The 15,067-nt window shown below is 45.5% G+C and overlaps 1 protein-coding gene across 3 annotated transcripts in view; it reads left to right on the forward strand.

Moving 5' to 3' along the window:
* IGSF3 (immunoglobulin superfamily member 3) overlaps positions 1-15,067 on the forward strand; it is a 91,566-nt gene that overhangs the window by 41,585 nt on the left and 34,914 nt on the right. For all 3 annotated transcript variants that reach the window (XM_032881339.1, XM_032881341.1, XM_032881340.1), the window contains exons 3-4: positions 11,109-11,486; positions 13,641-14,051. In XM_032881339.1, coding sequence (XP_032737230.1) covers positions 11,109-11,486; positions 13,641-14,051 — 789 coding nt within the window. The remainder of the gene's footprint in view (positions 1-11,108; positions 11,487-13,640; positions 14,052-15,067) is intronic.

A 15,067-nucleotide genomic window follows, 5' to 3' on the forward strand; every position in this document is an offset into this window, starting at 1 on the left:
GGGGGCGGAAGAAAATAAAATCTTGGAATGCTCATTAGGTGGCTTTCACAGTCTATCTGATCTCTGGAGTTACCTGCGAGATCGAGATACGGTGCCTTACATTGTTCCCATCGTATGGATAAAGAGATCCGCCAGTGTGGCAGGGTTGCGTGTAGAATTTCTACCAGCTGGGTGTGGAGGGAACTTTCATAACTGGAGAGGCCACAGCTGGAAGAGCAGACGTGGAGTGGTGAGCTAGATCCTTTGACACTTGGACATGCTCAGTCATGCATCTTGAACACAGCAGTTGGACCCTTTGCCTAGAGACGTGGGTTCCCCGAGCCCAGGCATATTCCAAAAAATGCACGAGAAGCTAGTTTTCACAGGCACAGTGACCCCTCCTGCTCTGTAACTCCTGAATCATGCTACCCCTAGCCAGTTTCATCTGGGAACAAAGGAAAAAGAGCGTCCTTGAACATGCACGCTCTTGAAAAACTAGTGAAGTGATAGATACCCTGTGTTTGTTTATGTGACTGGAGACGGTCACAAGTAAATCTGAAAGGACATGGCATGTCCTAATGATCATGTACTATCTAAAGCAATATTCTGAATTCTTTTCCTGGGCCTTGAGTTGCTTTCCGAATCTTTTAAAATTGATGGACTCCTCTTCTAGAAAATGTATGCATGGGCAGCAAACACAGTTTTTCATTAAATCTTAAGACTCACAGGTGTCGATACCGGTCATATATTGGTGCAAAACAAATTACCCCCACACTTCAGGCTGAAATCAATAGTAAATTCTTCTCAGTTTTACTATAAACCTAAAATTGTTGTCCCCCACCCCCCAAAAAAGTGCAATCTTAAAAAAGAATTTTGATTGGAGAAGCTGTGTGCGCTCCGTGAAAGCAGGAATTACTGCAGTTGTCAATAAAATTCTTAAAATGAGAAAACACACAAAGTTAACAGTAAACATTATTTCATACAGTTCTGTGCATCAGGAATCCAGGAGCCCTTACCTCTGGTGGCTCTGATACTGTGACTCCTGGTGGGGGGCTGTCATCTTGGCTGGTCTGGAGGACCCGCTTCTGACATGGGCCAGTTACATGCTGGTCTTTGAGGGGGGTGGGGGTGGGGCGTTCAGGTAGACCTGCCCTGAGGGCTGCTTTGATGTCCTCCTGACATGTCTGTGGTCCCAGAGAGCAAGGCAGAAACCCTGGTGTCTTTTTCGGCCTAGCCTTGGATGTCATACTCCAGCGTTCTGCATTTCCAGTCAGGGCAGAGGGGAGGGTGTGGAGGGTAAACTCCCTGTCCTCTCCAGGCATGTCACCCTCCCTACACATTGACTCCAGGGGTTTCCTAACCCTTTCATTTAGGGTTTTTATATGGGGTTTTATTACACTGGCATAGTTCGTTGAATCATTGGCCGTTGGTGGTTGAACTCAATCTCTTGCCCCTGTTTCCCTCCTGGAGTATGTGGGGTGGGGAAGAAAGTATCAGCCCTCTAAGCTGGGCCAGCTCCTCTCTTAAAACTGTCAAGGGCCTGCTTTAAATCATTAGCATCACTCCTTTTGGGGGAAAAGGGGCTCTTTATGAATGAAAAAAAGACAGTGCTACCAGCCGGAAATTCCAAGGGTTTTAGGAACTCTGGGCCAGGAACCAGGGACAAAAACCAAATACGTATTTTTTTTTTTATTCTACCATATTAGTCAATACAGAAGAAATTTTATACAGCAGTCATACCTTACTTTTGTTTTTGGTTAAATTTTTTTCCTGCTTATGCAAGTAGTATATACTCTTTGCAGAGAAACAAGGGTGGGAAGGAGTAAAATACAAAAAAGAAAATAAAAATCACTTGCCATCATATTATCCAGTATTTTCTCTCTCTACTTTTTCGAGAGGAAGATACAGAAATTTTCTGTACACCCCTTTCTCCACTCATAGGTAGCCTCACGTATCACCCACGTCACTCATCAGAGCTGCACGTTGGTTACCCAGGATGAACCTGCCTTGACACAGCAGAGTCACCTGAGGCCCATAGTTTACCCTAGTCACCCTTCTTCCGTGGTACACTCTGTGGATTTGGATAAATGTGTAATTAAACACATTAAACATCATTACAGTATCGTACAGAGTATTTTCACTGCCCTAAAAATCCTCTGTGCTCTGCCTGTTCATCTCCCCGCCCCCCTCAACCACTGATCTTTCTAGTGTCTCCATAGTTTGGCCTCTTGTGGAATGTCACATAGTTGGAAGCATATAATGTGTAGCCTTTTTTGATTGGCTTCTTTCACTTATTTGTATGTAAAGTTCTTTCATGGCCTTTTCATGGCTTGAAAGCTCATTTCTTTTTATTATTTTATTTTATTTATTTATTTATTTTGAAAGCTCATTTCTTTTTCGTGCTGAATTCTCTTCTGTGGTCTGGATGTACCACATTTGTTGATCTCTACTGAAGACTATCTTGAGTTCTTCCAACTTTTGGCAATTATGAATAAAGCTGATATCAACACATATGTACTGGTTTTTGTAGCAACAAAAGTTTTTAACACCTTTGGATAATAACAGGGAGTACAGTTGCTGGATCATGTGGTAAGAGTGTGCTTAGTTTTGTCAGAAACCCCCAGACTGTCTTTCAGAGTGGCTATTCTGTTTTGCATCCCCATTAGCAATGAATGAGTGTTCTTGCTCTAAGTCCTCCCCAGCGGTTGGTGGTGTTAGTGTTCCAGATTTGGGCGGCTCTTACAAGTGTGGAGTGGTATCTTTTTGTTCTTTTCCTTTCTGTTTTCCCGGTGACAAGATGTGGAGCAGCCTTTCATATGCTTTGGTGCCATCTGATATCTTCTTTGGTGAGGTGTTTCTTAAGGTCTTTGGCCCATTTTTTAATCATTTCTTTTCTTATTTTTGAGTTTCGAAAGTTCATTGTATATTTTGGTTATCAGTCCTCTATCAGATGTGTCTTCTGCAAATATTTTCTCCCAGTCAGTGACTTGTCTTCTAATTCTCTTGATTTTGTTTTTCACAGAGCAGGAGTTTAATTTTTTTAATTAATTTTTAAATTTTTTAATAAACATGTAATGTATTATTAGCCCCAGGGGTACAGGAGGAGTTTAATTTTAAGAGCACTTAACTTACCCATTATTTCTTACATGGATCATGCCGTTAATATTTGTATCTGAAAGGTTATCACTGTCCCCAATCTCACCTAGGCTTCCTCTTAGGTCATTTCCTAGGAGTTTTATACTTTCACATGTTACGTTTAGGTCTGTGATACATTCTGAGTTAGTTTTTGTGAAGGGAAAAAGGTCTGTGTCTAGATTTGGGTTTTTTGCTTATTTGTTTGCATGTGTTTATACAGTTATCTGAGCATTATTTGTTGAAGAGAGTCTCTGCTCTGTTGGATTGCCTTTGCCCATTTGTCAAAGATCAGTTAAGTATTTATGGGGTTCCATTTCGTTCCATTGACCTATTTGCCCTTTCTTTCTCCAATACCTTGCTGATTTCATTACTCTATAGTAAGTCTTAAAGTTGCATAGCTTTAGCCCTTCAACTTTGTTCTCCTCTTTTGATATAGTGTTGGCTATTCTGGATCTTTTGCCTCTCTGATAAACTTTAGAATCAGTTTGTTGATATACACAGATAACTTACTGTGATTTTGATTGGAATTGGGTTCAATCTATAAAGCAGGTGAGAACTGTTATTTTGATGATATTGAGTCCTTTTATCCAAGAACATTGACTTTTTCTCCATTTGTTTAGTTCTTTGATTTTGCTCATCGGAGTTTTGTACCTTTCCTCATATATATCTTCTGTATATTTTGTTACATTTCTACTATTCCATTTTGGGGAGTACTAATGTAAATGGTATTGTGTTTTCAAAACTACACTTTCCTTTTGTTCCAGGGTTTGTTTGTTTGTTTGTTTGTTTAGTCAATCCCTTTAGGTTTTTTATATAGACAATCATGTCATCTGCGAATAAAGACAGTTTAATGTCTTCCTTCCCAATCTGTATACTTTTTTTTTTTTTTAAGATTTTATTTATTTTTTTGACAGAGATTACAAGTAGGCAGAGAGAGAGGGGGAAGGAGGCTTCCTGTTGAGCAGAGAGCCCGATGCCGGGCTCAACCCCAGGACCCTGGTCATGACCTGAGCCGAAGGCAGAGGCTTTCAGGCGCCCCCTCTGTATACTTTTTATTTCCTTTTCTTCCTTATCTCATCAGCAAGGACTTTCAAGTATGATATTGAAAAGGAGTAGTAGTAAAAAGGAATATCCTTGCGTTGTACCTAATCTTAGTGGGAAAGCTTTGAGTTTCTCACCATTAAGTTTGCTGTTAGCTATGGGGTTTTTTTGTAGATATTCTTTATTAATTTGGAAAAATTCCCCTGTGTTCCTACTTTACTGAGACTTTCTATGGTGAATATTGTTGGATTTTGTCAGATGCTTTTCCTGCTTCTCTTGATATGATCATGTGATTTTTCTTTTTTAGCCTATTGATGTGGTAGATTACATTAATTCATTTTTAAATATTGAACAAGTCTTGCATACCTGGGATAAATCCTACGTGGTCTTGGTGTATAATTCTTTCTGTAAATTGTTGGGTTTGATTTGCTAATACTTTGTTGAAGATTTTTGCATCTATGCTCATGAGAGATATTGGTCTGTATTTTTCTTATAGTGTCTTTGTCTAGTTTGAGTGTTAGGGTAGTGCTGGCCTTATAGAATGAGTAAAGAAGTGTTCCGTCTGCTTCTGTTTTTCTGAAAGAGATTGTAGAGAGTGGGCATACTTTTTTCCTTAAATGTTCAATAGAATTTACTCATCTGGACCTGGTGCTTTCTGCTTTGGAAGGTTACTAATTACTGAATCAATTTGTTTGATAGGACTATAGGTCTATTGAAATCATCTGTTTCTTGTGTGGGTTTTCACAGATTCTGTCTTTCAAGGAATTGATCCTTGTCATGTAGGTTATCAAATTTGTAGGCACAGACTTATTCATAGGATTCCTTAATTATCCTTTTAATTTTCATGGGCCCTGTGGTGATGTCTTCTCTTTCATTTTTTATTATTAGATAATTTGTGTCCTTTCTCTTTTTTCTTAGTTATCCTGGCCAGGGGCTTATAGATTTTACTGATCTGTTCAAAGAAGAGCTTTTGACTTTGTTGATTTTCTCTCTTGATTTCCTATTTTCAATTCCATTGATTTCTATCTCCTGCTTACTTTGGACTTAATTTGCTTTTCCTTTTCTGTTTCCCTAAGGTAGAAACCTAGATTACTGATTTGAGGTCATTCTTCTTTTCTAATACATGCATCCAACGATATGAATTTCCCTCTAAGCTCTGTTTTGTCTGCATATGACACATTTTGGTAAGTTGTGCTTTCATTATCATTGAATTCAAAATATTTTTAAATATCTCTTGAGATTTCTTCTGTGATCCAGGTGTTCTTTAGAAGTGTGTTGTTTAATATCCACATGTTTGGGGATTTTCCAGTTATTTTTCTGTTAGACAGTTCCACTGAGGTCTGCGAGCAGACACTGCGATTTCTAGTCTTCTGCATTTGCTAATGCAGAATTTGCTAGGTGTGTGTTACGGCCCAGAATATGGTCTGTTTTGGAGACTGTTCTGTGCAAGCTTGAGGAGAATGAGGACTCTGCTGCTGTTGGACGAAGTGGTCAATAGACGTCTCTTACGTTCAGTTGATTGATGGTTTGTTGAGTTCAGCTATATCCTTACTGATTTTCTGCTTGGTGGAGCAGTCCATTTCTGAGAGAGGGGTACTGAAGTCGCCAGCTCTGCTAGTGAATTCATCCATTTCTCCTTATAGTTCTATCAGTTTTTGCCTCATCCAGTGTGATGCTCTGTTGTCATGTGCATACACGTTAAGAATTGTTACGTCTTTGTGGAGAATTATGTAATGTCCTTCATCATCAGTTTTAACTTTCTCTACCTTGAAATCTACTCTGAGATTAATAGAACTACTCCTGCTTTTTTTTTTTTTTAAGATTTTATTTATTTATTTGACAGGCAGAGATCACGAGGAGGCAGAGGGGCAGGCAGAGAGAGAGGGAGAAGCAGGCTCCCTGCTGAGCAGAGAGCCTGACGTGGGGCTTGATCCCAGGACCCTGGGATCATGACCTAAGCCGAAGGCAAAGGCTTAACCCACTGAGCCACCTAGGTGCCTCCCTGCTTCTTTTGATTGGTGGTTACATGGGGTATTTTTCTCCATCCATTTACCCATAATCTATATGCGCCTTTATATTTAGAGTGGACTTCTTATAGATACATAATATCTACAAGATATATAAGATATTATATATTGGCTCGTGTGTTTTTTTTGTTTTGTTTTTGTTTTTGTTTTTTTGTAGAGTGAAGGGAGCTTTATTAATTTCTATCCACGCCTTCAACAGACAAAATATACAGAGAATTACCCTTCAGTTACAATAACATGACACTGGACTATTATCACTAATGGCATCAAAGAAATGTGAGGCATTTATGTAGAGGAAACACTCAACAATGGGTACAGCCCTGTACCACTTTACAGAGTACTTCCACATTATTATCTCATTTGATATTAAACATTAACATTATGCTTAAAATTGTGAAAATTGATGGAGTGCTTTCTCATGACTGCGCCAAACACTGTGTTGGTCTATGATTTCTTTTTTTTTTAATTTTTAAATTTTTTTATAAACATATACCGTATTATTAGCCCCAGGGGTACAGGTCTGTGAATCGCCAGGTTTACACACTTCACAGCACTCACCATAGCACATACCCTCCCCAAAGTCCATAACCCCCACCACCCTCTCCCTACCACCCTCCCCCGGCCCCTCTCAGTTTGTTTTGTGACATTAAGAGTCTCTTATGGTTTATCTCCCTCCCGATCCCATCTTATTTCATTTATTCTTTTCCTACCCCCCAAATCCCCAACATTGCATCTCCACTTCCTCATATAAGGGAGATCGTATGATAGTTGTCTTTCTCCAATTGACTTATTTCACTCAGCATAATACCCTCTCGTTCCTTCCACGTTGTCGCAAATGGCAAGATTTCATTTCTTTTGATGGCTGCATAGTATTCCATTGTATATATATACCACATCTTCTTTATCCATTCATCTGTTGATGGACATCTAGGTTCTTTCCATAGTTTGGCTATTGTGGACATTGCTGCTATAAACATTTGGGTGCACGTGCCCCTTCGGATGACTACATTTGTATCTTTAGGGTAAATATCCAGTAGTGTGATTGCTGGTCGTAGGGTAGCTCTATTTTCAACTTTTTGAGGAACCTCCATGCTATTTTCCAGAGTGGTTGCACCAGCTTGCATTCCCACCAACAGTGTAGGAGAGTTCCCCTTTCTCCGCATCCTTGTCAGCATCTGTCATTTCCTGACTTGTTAATTTTTGGCTCGTGTGTTTTGATCCACTCTCACAATCTCTGTCTTTTAATTGGCACGTTTAGACCATTGATTGGCGTTCAGAGTGATTTCTGATATAGTTGCATTTGTATCTACCACACATATTACTGTTTTGTATTTGTAGCCCTTGCTCCTTGCTCTTATTTTTGTCTTCCACTCTTTCTCTGCCTTTTGCATCCAGTCCTTTTTAGATGGCTGTATATGACCCTGTGTATATTTGTTCTTTTCTTTTTAAATTACAGAAGTGGTATTTGCTTGTTGCAAAGTAATTCAAAACATATAAGAATGTCTAAAGTGAAAAAAAGCAATAACACTAAAAAAGCGTAATCCCTGCCCAGGAGGAGTCTCCTGTTGTAGGCTGAGAGGGAAGACGGAAGGGGCCTCGAGGCCAGCGCAGGCCTTGGCCAGGTAGGGGACCTGGGTCTCTTTAAAGACATGGCGCTGTCTCAGAAAATGAGGGGGCAGAGCCAGGAATAGGAAATGTGGAGAGTGGGGTGCAGGAAGGGAATTAAACTGAGAAGGAAAATGTAATTTCTACTTCTGTGTTAGGGTCCACTCTTTAAGAACGGTGTTATTTTCAGGGACCAGAGGCCCTTTGTGGGGCAGGAAGGAAATGAAGGAGATCTTGAATGAACAAGTGCAGCCGAATGTGTGTGGTTCAAGTCCAGCCCGGTGTTTGTTTATTTATTTGTTCAACAAGGCTGCTTACAGCCTGCTTTGGGCTTGGACAAGTTAGTTTGACCCGGATGCCTCAGCTCATCAAGGCCGCTTCACGCTGTTTACTTTCCAGGGGTGACATGTGTGATCTGATGGCCGAACGCTGTGGTAAGGTCTATGAGGAGAACATGGGCTTGCTAAGCTCCAGGTTGCCTCGTGTTAGGAGAGCCAGCATTGTCCGATGGGCCTCCACTGCGCCCATTCACTAGAGAAGAGTGACGCTCTCTTGACCCAGATTCACGGAGAGTCTTTGCAGAAGGGAGGAGATGGCCTCCCAAATCTGGACACGGGGTTGCCAGCACATAGAGACCCGTGGAAGCAGCAGTTGTTGACCTTGCTATGCTTTTGGATTTTTAGAATTGCTACTGGCCAGGCTGCACCCCAGACCAGTTACACCAGCTGGGGTCCAGGCCCTGCTGTGTCGGAAAGGTCCCCGGGTGAGTCTAGTGTGGCTGCAGCGTGAGGGAGAAGCTGGCTCCCTCTCACCTGACTCTAGTGGCCTTCCTGGCAAGCTTTTGTGTAGCTTTTGTGTCACCAAGCCCTGAGATACAAAGAGACCTGAATGTTGTGAATGCAGTTAGATCATTTTCAGAGTTCTGTGTTTCTGGAGGAGTGCAAACATTTGATTCAGAATGTCACCATACAGATATTTTAAGCTGTCATAGACAGAGTACACATAGTCAAAATGTTATACACCACAATTTTCACAGACCAAAAATAACTAATGAGCTGTCTCCTCCGAGGCTCTCAGTGTAGTAATGAGGGCTGTCAACCAGGATGGATCAGTGACATTCACAGACCACTTTGATCCGTTGATTTGGTTCCCTCCCCTTCATTTGTTCAGTTCCCAATTTCTGCACAGGAAGCCAAGATGGGCTTCCGGATAAGACTTGGATTGGGAGGAAAGGATCTCTGTGAATTACAGGTCGGAAGCCCCCCGTCTTTCCTTCAAGGGTCTGTGGTAAAGTCTGTCATCTTGTAGCTGAGGCCAGCTTGCTCGGAGGTGCCCACCCTGCCCCCTCCCAAGTGCAGCCCCGGACTGGCCTCGAGTTGTGTCCCCTTGTCCTTGAGCTGTCCGGGCTGCTCACCAGCTGGATCCCCGTCAGATCGGTTCACATCTGGGCAGCTGGGATTCCTTTTCAGAGAGGGAGAGGGGAAGCTGTCATGGACCGTGGAAGTGGGCTGCTGCTGTGGGTGGAGGTGGGTGGGCGAGAGACGCTGTCGTTGTCAAGAGGCCCTTGGATTGTCCTTGGGGATGTCTGGCCAAACCTATGGATCCAGCACTGCAGAATGTTCCAGCCAGGAGGGGTTTTTAGGAGGGGTTTTTAGCTAGCAGCCCTGCACGGAAGAGTAACTGTGGGCTAGACCTTGTGTTGGGGGCCTGACAGGTGCTTTTGCTTGTTTGTTTTAAAGATTTTACTTATTTATTTGACAGACTGAGATCACAAGTAGGCAGAGAGGCAGGCAGAGAGAGAGGAAGGGAAGCAGGCTCCCTGCTGAGCAGAGAGCCAGACTCAGGGCTCTTCCCCAGGACCCTGGGATCATGACCCCAGCGGAAGGCAGAGGATTTAACCCACTGAGCCACCCAGGCACCCCTATGGGTGTTATCTTACTGAGTCTGATAACTCCGTGAGGCCCATGTTATTGTCCTGGTCTTACAGATGAGAAAACTGAGGCCCCGAGGTTTTAAGTAATTAAGCCAGGGTCACAGCCAGTAAGGGACAAAGCCAGCCCTAATGTATGTGCTGGTCCACTCCCAAGCCTTCTTAGAAATCGTTTTATAGATGAAGAGATCAAGGTCCAGAAAGGAAAAGCAACCTGTCCAAGATGACACAGCCAGTCCTAGTTACTGGCAGAACAGGGGCTGGAACTCACCTGCCCCCTGTGCTTCACTGCTGTACCCAGCTGCTGCAGGGAAGCAAGGCCTTTCGTTCGGCCTGGGGATGGGGGGAGAGCAGTGGTGAGGAGATGGGGGTGGGGTGCCTTCTCCTCCCTGCCCTAGGGCTCAGGCAGTAGCAGCCTCAGGCTAGCATGGAATGAGAAATGAAACTCACCATTTTCCATGCTCCCGAGTCTATGGGGAGAGCGTAGTTGAGAAGAACGAGGAGAAGGCAGGCAGGGGCGACCTCAGAGCAGCATAGCCAGCCAGACTGGCAGCGCCCCTCCCCCCATGGCCAGTGTGCTGGCATCCGGGCTGTCCTTCCACATTCATGTGCATTCAGCTTCAAGCCGCAGTCGCCCGCAGGAGCTCCAGGAGGTGAGGAGCGGCTCCTCCACCTCCTGTGCTGGGAAGAGCTACATCTAAAAATAAAGGGCGCAGGGGCACCTGGGTGGCTCAGTAGTTTAAGCCTCTGCCTTCGGCTCAGGTCATAATCCCAGGGTCCTGGGATCGAGCCCCGCATCGGGCTCTCTGCTTGGCCGGGAGCCTGTTTCCCTTCCTCTCTCTCTGCCTGCCTCTCTGCCTGCTTGTGATCTCTCTCTGTCAAATAAATAAATAAAAATCTTAAAAAAATAAATTAAAAAAAAAATAAAAACAAAGGGCGCAGCACCAAAGCAAGGTCCGCAGGACTCCCTTCAGCCTACAGGCCCAGCCTGCAGGACGGTTTTTTTTTATTTGTTTTCATGGGAATGGGTGTCGAGGAGTCAACGTTTCCTGCTTATTTCATTAAAAACTTTATAAACGGCATTAATAAGTAGATATAAAACCGCTACACAAATGACAAACAGAGGGACTAAATGAAATTCCCAAGGGTTCAGCCGTTGAATCAGTAACCAACTGCGGCTTTGCTTGGTCAGATCTCCATATATGCAAATTCGGGACAGAGCTTTAGCGCAGTGTTTTAATTAATATTTATAAATCACAGAGCACCTCAGAGAGGGCCAGGAAGCTATTTATATGATCATGTCATACAAATCAGAAACGCTTTTGAAGATCGCGGCCTACTCTGCGTTTTGGTCTGGGAAGTAAGCGAGCCTGTCCGTGTGTCCCCCACAGGTGTTGTGCTGGCACAGCGACATGTCGCCGTCCAGGAAGGACCTCTGTACCGCACGGAGGGCTCCCACATCACCATCTGGTGCAACGTGAGCGGCTACCAGGGGCCTTCGGAACAGAATTTCCAGTGGTCCATTTACCTGCCATCTGCCCCGGAACGGGAGGTCCAAATCGTCAGCACCGTGGACTCCTCCTTCCCTTACGCCATCTACACCCAGCGAGTCCGCGGGGGGAAGATCTACGTGGAGAGGGTCCAGGGGAACTCAGCCTTGTTGCACATCACCGACCTGCAGGCCCGGGACGCCGGGGAGTATGAGTGCCACACACCCAGCACGGACAACCAGTACTTCGGGAGTTACAGTGCCAAGATGAACCTCGTGGGTAAGGAGATGATGTTTCCCGTGGCTGGCATCCCGCCCCAGTGAGTCTGCTCAGGGTGCTATACCCAAATGCCACAGCCCGGGTGGCTGACACGACAAGCGTTGATTTCTCACAGCTCTGGAGGCTGGAAGTACAAGGTCAAGGTGGCAGGCGCGGTTGGTTCTGGTGAGGGCCCTCTTCTGGGTTGCCAACCTTTGATTTCTCGTGTTCTCCCGTGGCAGAAAGGGAATGAGAGAGCTCACTGAGGTCCCTTTCCAAGGGCTCCCCCTCCATGACCCCATCACCTCCCAGAGTCCTCACCTCCAAACACCACTGGGGGTGGGGGAAGGAAGGATTAGGATTCACCATATGGGGTGTGGGGGAGGGGAGGAAATAAATACTGAGTCTAGATTACTGAGTCCCTGCTTTCGTAGTGCAACTTCACTTGGCTAAACAACAACAACAACAAAAACCCAAAGCTCCCCAGATGTCTTAGTGGTTAACCAGTAGCATGAGTGAACAAAGGTTATGGGTTCCCTTGTAAATCCCTTATAAATAGAAGGCTGGGGCTAAAACAAAAGATGGAGTGCAGGTGTTAAGAATTCAGAGAAGGTTAACTGACCCTGTAGCTGGTGAAGGGAGATAGGAAAATCGAAGGCAAGGACATTTGTGGTTGATGATCTGCCTGATGAAGTGGTGGAGGTGGAGTATAGGACATCAGCTAGCAGAGAAGCGAAACTGCGGGGTGACAGAGGGGCTCTGAGACCTGCAGGGCGTTGCTGAATCAGGAGGCGAGTGCACCTGCAGGTCCTTATTCACACCCGGAGCCACTCCCTAGGTCCTCTGGCTGCACAAGCAAGGGATTGTGCACCAGCTGTCTCCCTTGGCCCTAGTACCCCCTGAATTTTGGAGGTTGCTGGTGGGAGAGGACAGATTTCAGTGTGGACGGCTGTAGGCCACCAGGCTTGCTGATTTGGAAGGGTCAACCATATCAAGGCCAAAGACTTTTTTTTCTTTTTCCGCCCAAGTCTTAATCTCCAGTTTTTATTATCACAGTTCTGCTTGGAAATTATGTCTTGAGCAGAAAAACAGAATAGCTTTGTTATTGCTGACCTTCCACATGGGTGAACATTACACCCCAGTGCTGTCCACACTGAGTTCTCCCCTCCCCACCCCACACCAAACTTGCTTTTCCTTTCTGTCGGTCTGCATCCTATCGAGAGGCCTGTGAGACCCAGGCCTGAGATGAGCTCAGTAAGAAAACACACACTGGTTGTGACTGGGGTGGCCCCAGGCCAAGAAGGGGGGTGTTGAGTCTCCAGAGTACAGGTTTTATTTATTTATTTATTTATTTATTTATTTATTATTTATTTATTTGACAGAGAGCGAGATCACAAGTAAGCAGAGAGGTAGGTAGCTCGATGTGGGGCTTGATCCTAGGACCCTGAGATCATGACATGAGCTGAAGGCAGAGGCTTAACCCACTGAGCCACCCAGGTGTCCCCAGAGTGCAGTTCTGACCAAGGGGCCATGGGGCCATGTTCTGAGGCTTCCTTCCAGCACGGACCCCTCTGACACATGAATTATAGGAAAATTCCACCTACCTGATCATCAAGGTGGTTGTTGCTTTCCTCTGCCAAAGACTTTTTTTCTTTTTTCTTTTTTTTTTTTACAACGTAGCCTTGCTAGAGCTTTGCATTGCTGAAGTGAGTTGGGGGGAACGTGGGGGTGAGGCAGTGAGAGGGGAGGAAGTCAGCGAGGTGCACAGACATGTGAAAATGCAACTTCTAGGAACTATTTCCTTTTGAGGATCAGTCAGAAGCCAAGCGAAAGTATCTTGAAGCAGTACCAGAAGGAACAACAAAATCTCATTTGGCCTAAAAGAGAATTCTTGTTGACACGGTATTTTTAGGGAGTTCATTTACTATGAGAAACGAAGTACATCCCGCCTGTGTTAGCCAAGTGTTATTAAAATACCAAACAGGTAAGCGTTAAGTGCCAAAAAATTGCAGTCCAAATCCATGCAGGAAACTCCTTCTGTTTCTGTGCCGTCCGGGGTTGACCGAGGCCTCCCAGTGACTGCTGAAGGCCGTGTGGGGTCAGTGGCTGGTCCCCCGGCAAGGGTGAGGTTCTGCAGCTTTGGGACCGTGCGCCCGGGACATTTCTGTGTTGCAGTGATTCCTGACACCCTGCAGACCACGGCCGTGCCCCAGACTCTGCACAAAGTGGAGCAGGACCCCTTGGAGCTGACGTGTGAGGTGACCACGGAGACGTTCCAGCACAGCCACCTGTCAGTGGCCTGGCTCCGGCAGCGAGGGGGCGAGAAGCCCGCAGAGGTCATTGCCCTGAGCCGAGATTTCGTGCTGCACTCCAGCAGCGAGTACGCCCAGAGGCAGAGCCTGGGGGAGGTGCGGCTGGACAAGCTGGGGAGCTCCACGTTCCGCCTCACCGTCTTCCACCTGCAGCCCTCCGACCAGGGCGAGTTCTACTGTGAGGCTGCCGAGTGGATCCAGGACCCGGATGGCTCGTGGTACGCCATGACCCGAAAGCGGTCCGAGGGTACTGTGGTCAACGTCCAGCCCACAGGTCAGTGTCTCTCTTGTTCTTGCTGGTGGGGAGGGTTGTTTGATGCTGGGAGAAGGTGCAGACTCCTTCTCTGGGGACCTTTGAAAGTACTAGGAACATAGAGGGGCCTGCCTAAAATCTGACCTTCTAGTGACTTTTGGAGAGGAGCCAGCCAGCCCAAATCTGGCTTACAGACAGGGTTTCTTGGACCCACGGGGTATTTGATATTTTTCTTGAACTACAGGTTCATTTTTAAAAATTGGAAGATTTCACATAAACTGTTTTGTATCTAATGAACTGGGTTCCCAGGGGCTGCCCCCCCGCTTTGATGATATTACCTGTTTCGGTGACCAGTCCTATTTTATTTGTAGAAGACATTTGAGATTCTGAGCCTTCCATCAGAGGTCTGAAATTATGATCTAGGGAAATTTTGGCTTAAATTATGATTTCCTATATTAATACTATGTCCTTGGTGGTGTTTTATAATTTCCAGAATGCTTTATCACCTAGTACTTCTGCAGTGGTGGGGCAGATGCCGAGGGCAATGGCTTTATGGTGGGGCCCCGGCAGAAGTCCCAGGGCATGGCATCAAAGTCCGCCTGGCGAGTGTCAGATTCTCCCATAAGGGCTTTCACTGGTGAAAGACCTGGTAAGGGGACTCCCTGAGGAGGCTGAGTTGACATGTTTATAGCTGGGGTGAGAAGATGCTGACACCATGAGCAGAGATCCTCTCTGACTCCCCACACTCTCCGACTGCCCCGTGCCCCCGAGTCCAGCCATGCTCCAGATCAGAGCTAATGTCTATCGAGGGCTGCCTTGGCTGGGCAGCAGCAGACCCTCCACGAGACCTTCAGTGCCCTGACTTTGGTCATCGAGCCATCATCGAGGTGCAGTAAGCAGCCTGAGGACGTTCCTGTGTTGTTCCTCACCTCCAGGAGGAGCTGCGGTTGGAGGTGTGGTTTATGGGAGATGAGCTATGGTACATTTGGGGTCTCATCTTCAGGACCTGACCTTGACCTCGCTGTCCTGTTTGCTAC

This window comes from Lontra canadensis, unplaced genomic scaffold (assembly GCF_010015895.1).
Source record: "Lontra canadensis isolate GAN:19392208 unplaced genomic scaffold, GSC_riverotter_1.0 scaffold75, whole genome shotgun sequence".
Taxonomy (NCBI): domain Eukaryota; kingdom Metazoa; phylum Chordata; class Mammalia; order Carnivora; family Mustelidae; genus Lontra; species Lontra canadensis.